Source organism: Nicotiana sylvestris, chromosome 7 (assembly GCF_000393655.2).
Source record: "Nicotiana sylvestris chromosome 7, ASM39365v2, whole genome shotgun sequence".
Taxonomy (NCBI): domain Eukaryota; kingdom Viridiplantae; phylum Streptophyta; class Magnoliopsida; order Solanales; family Solanaceae; genus Nicotiana; species Nicotiana sylvestris.
The window spans coordinates 24,097,301-24,105,456 of record NC_091063.1 but is presented as its reverse complement, the minus strand read 5'-3'; the positions used below and the strand labels follow the sequence as shown (position 1 = coordinate 24,105,456).

The 8,156-nt window shown below is 40.3% G+C and overlaps 1 protein-coding gene across 1 annotated transcript; it reads left to right on the top strand.

Moving 5' to 3' along the window:
* The first annotated feature begins 574 nt into the window (after window positions 1-574).
* Window positions 575-1,910, top strand: LOC138872854 (uncharacterized). Its single transcript, XM_070151275.1, has 3 exons — window positions 575-814; window positions 923-1,162; window positions 1,857-1,910. Exons 1-3 carry the CDS (start codon window positions 575-577, stop codon window positions 1,908-1,910), a joined length of 534 nt encoding a protein of 177 aa, XP_070007376.1.
* Window positions 1,911-8,156: the final 6,246 nt, after the last annotated feature.

Sequence of the window (8,156 nt, the reverse complement as noted above, 5' to 3'; positions counted from 1 at the left end):
CACCCAGTACGAGACGAGGTTTATTGATTTGGATCGTCATTCTCTTCCGATACTTCCCACCGAGAGAGAGAGAGAGAGGGTGAGGTGTTTTATTGAGGGACTCGCACAGCCTATTAGACTGCAGATGGCTAAGGATACAGGTAGCGAGATTTCTTTCCAGGATACGGCCAATGTGGCCAGGCGGGTTGAGATGGTTCTAGCTCAGGGGAGCGGTCAGGGGTCTGATAAAAGGCCTCGTCATTCTAGCAGATTCAGTGGTGCCTCGTCTGTAGGCATGGATTCTTTTGGAAGAGGCCATCCTCCTAGACCATTTCAGTCAGCACTTCAGGCTTTTCACAGTGCTCCAGGTGGTCATAGTTCTCATATGCAGTATTCTGATCAGTTTTCCTATAGTGCACCACCAGTTCCTATCAGTGCACCTCCGCTCTAGAGTTTTCAGGGTGGTTATCCAGGCCATCAAGGTCAGTTTCAGGGTTAGCAGCCGAAGTCTTGCTATACTTGTGGTGATGCGAGGCACATTGCTAGATTTTGCCCTCGAGACTCAAGCAGTTCTCAGCGTTAGGGTTCTCGTGCTATGGTTCCAGCACCGGGTGTTCCACCGCCCGCTCAGCCAGCTAGAGGTAGGGGTCGAGGTGTTAGAGGTGGAGGCCAAGTAGCTAGAGGTGGAGGTTATCCAACAGGAGGTCGTCCTAAGGATGTAGTTCAGAGTGGTGGGGCTCTGCCCCGATGTTATGTTATTCCAGCCAGACATGAGGCTGAGGCCTCCGATGTAGTTATCACAGGTACAGTTTCAGTTTGCAGTAGAGATGCCTCAGTTCTATTTGATCTAGGGTCCACATATTCTTATGTATCATCTTATTTTGGCCCTTATCTGGTTGTGCCTCATGATTCTTTGAGTGCTCTTGTATATGTGTCTACACAGGTGGTTGATTCTATTGTGGTAGATTGTATTTATCATGCTTACGCGGTCATTATTGGGGGTCTTGAGACCCGTGTAGATCTCTTACTTCTCAGTATGATGGATTTCGATGTCATTTTGGGGATGGATTGGTTATCCCCTTATCATGCTATATTGGATTGTCATGCCAAGACCGTGACCTTAAAATTACCAGGGTTGCCTCGTTTGGAGTGGAGAGGGACTCCTGGTCATTCTAGCAGCAGGGTTATCTCATATATGAAGGCTCGTCGTATGGTTGATAAGGGATATTTGGCCTATTTGGCGTATGTTCGTGAATCTAGTGCTGAGGTTCCTTCTATGGACTTTTTGCCCGTTGTTCGTGAGTTTCCAGAGGTATTTTCTTCAGACCTGTTGGGGATGCCACCCGACATGGATATTGACTTTTCCATTGATTTGGCTCTAAGCACTCAGCCTATTTCTATCCCGCCATATCGTATGGCCCCGTCGGAGTTGTAAGAATTAAAAGAATAGTTGCAGGACTTGCTGGATAAAGGCTTTATTAGATCGAGTGTCTCGCCTTGGGGTGCGCCGGTGTTGTTTGTTAGAAGAAGGATGGGTCGATAAGGATGTGCATAGATTATCGACAGTTGAACAAAGTCACCATCAAGAACAAGTATCCATTGTCGAGGATTGATGATTTGTTTGTTTAGCTTCAGGGTGCCAAGGTATTTTCGAAGATTGATTTGAGATCTGGCTACCATCAGTTGAGGATTAGGGCATCTTATGTCCCTAAAATAGCTTTCATCACTCGATACAGGCATTATGAGTTCTTAGTGATGTCGTTTGGGTTGATCAATTCCCCAACAGCTTTCATGGATTTAATGAACTGAATGTTCAAGCCTTATTTGGATTCCTTCGTGATTGTCTTCATTGATGATATTTTGATCTACTCCCGCAGCCAGGAGGAGCACAAGCAACATCTTCAAGTAGTTCTTCAGACTCTGAGGGATAGTCAGTTGTATGCAAAATTTTCAAAATATGAGTTCTTGTTGAGTTCAGTTGCATTCTTGGGTCATGTTGTATCAGTAGAGGGTATTCAGGTGGATCCTAAGAAGATTGCGGTAGTCAAGGACTGGCCTAGACTCACATTAGCTATAGAGATCCGGAGTTTTTTGGGTTTGGCGGGCTATTACCGTCGGTTTGTGGAGGGGTTTTCATCTATTGCAGCCTCGACGACCAGGCTGACCCAGAAGGGTGCCCAGTTCAAGTGGTCGGACGAGTGTGAGGTCAGATTTCAGAAGCTCAAGACAGCTTTGACTACGGCGCATGTGTTGGTTTTGCCCACAGGTTCAGGGCCATATACAATATATTATGATAAATCTCGTATTGGACTTGGTGCGGTGCTGATGCAGAATGGCAAGGTTATTGCATAAGCTTTGAGATAGTTGAAGATTCATGAGAAAAATTATCCAATTCATGATTTGGAGCTAGCAGTCATTGTTCATGTGTTGAAGATTTGGAGGCATTATTTATACGGCGTTTCATGCGAGGTGTTCACGGATCACAAGAGTTTGCAGTAATTGTTCAAGCAGAAGGAACTAAATTTGAGACAGAAGAGGTGGTTGGAGTTGTTGAAAGACTATGAAAGACTATGATATCATCATCTTGTATCATCCGAGGAAGGCCAATGTACTGGCCGATGCTTTGAGTAGGAAGTCAGCCAGTATGGGTAGCTTTGCGTATATTCCGGTCTTTGAGAGACCGCTTGCTTTGGATGTTTAGGCTTTAGCCAATCAGTTCGTGAGGTTCGATGTTTCTAATCTTCATTATTTGATCGTATTCGAGATCGGAAGTATGATGATCCTCATTTTCTTATCCATAGAGACACAGTGCGACACGGAGGTGCCAAGCAGGTTACAGTCAGAGATGATGGAGTTTTGAGGATGCAGGGTCATGTTTGTGTGATTAATGTAGATGGACTTTATGAGTTGATTTTAGAAGAGGCCCATAGTTCCCGATATTCTATTCACCCGGGCGCCGCTAAGATGTATCAGGACTTGCGGCAACATTATTGGTGAGGGAGGATGAAGAAGGATATTATTGCTTGTGTAGCTCGGTGTTTGAATTGTCAACAGGTAAAGTACGAGCATCAGAGACCTGGTGGTTTGTTTTAGAAGATTGAGATTCCTAAGTGGAAGTGGGAGCGTATCACTATGGATTTCATTGTTGGACTTCCACGAAATCAGAGGAATTCGATGCAATATGGGTTATTGTGGATAGGCTGACCAAGTCAACGCATTTCATTCCTATGGTAGTTTTTTATTCTTCTAAGTGATAGGTAGAGATTTACATCCGGGAGATCGTTCGTCTTTATGGTGTTCCCGTATCTATCATTTCTGATCGGGGTACGCAGTTTACCTTGCATTTCTAGAGGGCAGTGCAGCGTGAGTTGGGTACGTGGGTCAAGTTAAGCACAATATTTCATCCTCAGACGAACGGGAAATCCGAGCATACCATTCAGATTTTGAAGGATATGCCTCGAGCATGTGTTATTCACTTTGGAGGTTCTTGGGATCAGTTCTTGACATTTGAAGAGTTTTCCTACAACAACAATTACTAGTCGAGCATCCAGATGGCCCCCTGTGAGGCATTATATGGTAGGCGGTGTTAGTCGCCGGTTGGGTGGATTTAGCCGGGAGAGGCTCGGTTGTTGGGTACATATTTAGTTCAAGATGCCTTGGATAAGGTTAAGATCATTCAGGATAGGCTTCGTACGGCTCAGTCCAGGCAGAAGAGTTATGCTGACCGTAAGGTTCGTGATGTAGCATTCATGGTCGGAGAGCAAGTGTTGCTTCAGGGTGTCGCCCATGAAGGGCGTAATGAGATTTGGGAAGAAGGGCAAGCTAAGCCCTAGGTTCATCGGTCCTTTTGAGATCCTTGATAGAGTGGGAGATGTGGCTTATAGACTTGTGTTTCCGCCAAGTTTATCAGTTGTGCACCAAGTGTTTCATGTGTCCATGCTTCGGAAGTATCACGATGATCCATCTCACTTGTTAGACTTCAGCGCTATCCAATTGGATAAGGACTTGACCTATGAGGAGGAGTCAGTTGAGATCGAAGAGTTATCCTTCTACTCATTTTCGTTGGAGAGGTCAGCCTGCCGAGGCAGCTACCTTAGAGTCTGAGTTCGATATGCGGAGCCGATATCCCCATCTTTTCCCCGACCTAGGTACTTTTCTATGTCCGTTCGAGGACGGGCATTTATTTTAGAGGTGGAGAATGTTGTTTTAAAAGTCAATTGTGTGTTATGAGGCCTTAAAACCCTCTTTGTGTCTCACCTCGATTTGCATGCGCAGTCCGGGCATATATCCGGAAAGCCCTTATGTGAAAAATTTAAGAAAATGCTAATTTTGCCTTTAAAATTGAATTTAAGTTGACTTCGGTCAATATTTTGGGAAAACTGACCCGGACCCGTGATTTGATGGTCCTGGAGGGTTCGTAGAAATATATTGGACTTGGGCATATGCCCGAAATTGAATTCCGAGGTCCCAATCCCGAGAAATGAATTTTTGAAAGAAATTGTTTAACTGAAATTATAAGAGTTTTCAGAAATTTAAAGATATTTGAATTTAAAGGTATCGAGCCCGTATTTTGGTTCCGAAGCCAGTACAGGTTTAATATGATATTTAAGTTATGTCTATAAAATTTGGTAAGAAACGGAATTCATATGACGTGAATCGAGGACCCTCAGTTGTGAAAATGGATCTTTAAGAGTTCTTGAGAGTTTTCTTTGATTTTGATGCTAAACTTGTAGTTCTAGGTGTTATTTTAGCGATTTGATCGCACGAGTAAGTCCATATGATGTTTTTAGGTTTGTGTGTATGTTTGTTTTGGAACCCCGAGGGCTCGGGTGAGTTTTAGATAGGTTTCGGGATGTTTTGAGACTTAGAGATTCTGATGTCTTAGCTGTTGTAGGTGCACAGGGGTTTTCTTCTTCGCGTTCGCGAAGGAACTCTCACGAATGCGAAGAGTAAAGTTTGTCTGAAGGAAATTCCTTCTCTGTGAATGCGCGGCAACATATAGTGTACGCCATATAGGTGTAGTGATGAGTATCTATACGTTGGTGTCAAGCATGCCTGTGAGTCTTAAATTGTAATCGTTGTGATTCTTGATAAGTACTATAAATGCCTAAATTGTTGATTACCCGTGTTGAGTAAGACTTATGATCATTTTTCGTAGTATTTGTCTATTGTTGAGCATTGGCTCCAGTTGAGATTCATTTGTGAAGTTAATTATTGAAACAAGATTGGCTATAGCTGATTCCCTTGTCGGGACGTATTTAATTCTTATTGTTGATTCTCATGCCGGGATGTATTTATTCTTATTGTTGATTCCCTTTCCAGGATGTTGATTGTTACTATTGTTTGGGTGAGGAAAGAGCGATAAAGCACGAAGGGCGATGCCGTGCACATTCATACTTATGCATATGGTGAGGAAAGAGTGATAAAGCACGAAGGGTGATGTCATGCACATTTTCATTGATATTGATGCATATGGTGAGGAAGAGAGATAAAGCACGAAGTGTGATGCCGTGCACATTTCTAATATTTATATGGTGAGGAAGAGAGATAAAGCACGAAGAGTGATGTCGTGCACATTTTCATTATTGATTGCATGGTGAGGATTGAGAGTAAAAGCACGAAGGGTGATGCCATGCATTTATTGCCAGTTTGTTATGATTTCTTATTGTTATCGGTTCAAGTGCCTTATTTGTATCATTTTATTATTTATGTGATTCTTTATGTTGGTATCCTACACAACATGTTACCCCTCCCTGTTACTTTTGATTTGCTTTTAATACTGTTATTCTGTTAGATATTGTTTAACTTCAGGTTATGTTGTTCGTTGTGTCCTAGACTCGTCACTACTTCATCGAGGTTAGGCTCGACACTTACTTAGTAGATGGGGTCAGTTGTACTGATACTACACTCTGCACTCTTTTGTGCAGATCCCATTACTAGATCATATGGACTATAGTAAGAGGTTGATGCCTTCAGTCCAGCGGAGACCTGAGGTAGTCCTGCAGGCGTTCGCAGGCCTTGGCGTCCCCTTCTATCTTGTTTCTTTCTGTTCTTTTCTATTTCAGAGACAGACATATATTTTCTTTGTTCAAACCCTATTTGTAGTATTCGTAGATAGTCCGTGAGATTGTAACACCAATTCTGGGTGGAGTATTGTTATGGGTTTCGTATTGGTATTAGCTAAACTGTTAAATTATGTTCTTCCACATTTGTAATTCTGATGTATGCTTGCATTAATTTAGTAAATTGTTAAAGATAAAGGTAAAAAGGTAAAATAATTAATAACATTGTCTTGCATAGTGGATTCAATGTTAGGCGCCATCACGGTCCCGGTGGTGGTTAATTCGAGTCGTGACATGGACGGGTTGAGCGGGTCATTTGGGCTTGAGCTAAATTTGACATTCCTAAAAGAAAGTATCATTAAGAAAATTTTACCTCCTATACCAAAGGTTGATACCTTATTTATTATAAATAAATAACTTTTTAAAAAATTATCTCCTATAGCTACCTATTAATTTTTATAGCAAAATATCTATTTATGGCCACTTCCTACCTTTAAGCCTTTAAATACTCTGTGTATTATTTTTCTCCCTCCCTCTCTCTTCCCTCTCTCCTCTTTTCTCTTTTCTCTTTCTTCTCTTTTTCCCCATGGTTTTTCCTCCCCTGCTTTTAGAAACCTTAGCAGGGGATGTGTTCCGCCAACGACAGATCCGGTCGGCGACCACTTCCCCCCTTCCTTGTTGTGTCATCCCTAACCCCGCCCTCCGGCCGGCGATTTCTTTCACACAGTTGTGTTACTCATTCTAAATTTTTCTTAGATTTTGCATTGATTGTTCATGTTTGCTTTGTGAGATCTGAAGAAGTTCTGTCTCTAGTTTCCGTTTGATCCTTTAAATTAGTGCATCTTCAACAGCTGTCTACATTTAACTGGCAGCGACGCCCCATATGGCGGCGACCTGGATATCGGTGGAATGGGGATGGAGTTTGGGGCTGAGGAACTTGAAGAATCTGTTACCTTTTTTTCATTGTATTTCAATATATCTCGTTGTATTCTATGTATTTCATTGCCTTTAGTTGTTTCTACTTTTTAAATATATTCACTCTATTTAATTGTACTCAATATAATTATATAGTTTTAAAGCTTCACTTCGTTTTACTGTTTGTCCAGCAGTATATATTCAGCAGTATGTGTCCAATGTATTGTACAATGTATTCATATGTTTTTTTACTTAATATAATTTATGTATTCATATGTATCTGCTGCATGTATTTATATGTATTTGCACTACAGATGACCTGTTATACTTCATGTATTCAATGTATTTTTATGTATTTAATTGTATTCAATGTAATTATATAATTTCAATATATAAATCTATTTGTAAAGATACCACAAAAAAATATTTTAGTAAAGATACCACTAAAAAAGAAAGGATGGATTGAATCTCTAAAGATTGCTCTGTTTTTGGGGTGTTTTTCGGTTGAGAATCTTTTCTATAACTGGAAATACAAATTTTGTATATTATAATTGAGTTTGTTGAGTTATATTAGGAGTCTATCGCATTAATTGATTCACCTACCGTTTTTAAACGGTTGAAGACCTTTTTTGCAAATTCTATTATTGTATTCACGAATACAACTCGCGAATACAGTCGAATACATTCTCTGCTTAGCTGGACTCCCCTATTTTCTACCGAGTTTTGCTACTATATTCATGAATACATTAGCAATAATACATCGAATACAGTCTATAACAACTGAAAACATATCTATAGGAAGTAATTTAGTAAATGGTCGCTATAGCAAGCTAATAATCACTAAAACATAGTGCTTTCTGAAAAATTCTCTACAATTAACTATTATTGCAATTTTCCTGCAATACATGATTGAATTTAAGTCATATGCCTTTTCATTATATAATAATTATATTATTTGTGTATTTTAACATGTGATATCATTGTAAACATATAAAATTTGTTGAATTTAAATTCATAAACTAATTTGAATTATATTTTAAATTCAAGATATATTAGTTCAAATAAATTTATTGGAATAATATAATTGGATTATTTATATAAGTCCAATATATATTGATTAAATAATTAAGTTTGAATACATTGGGCTAGCCCACTTAATTGGGCTACAAATGATGAGCCCACTTCATTAGGCCCAAGCTA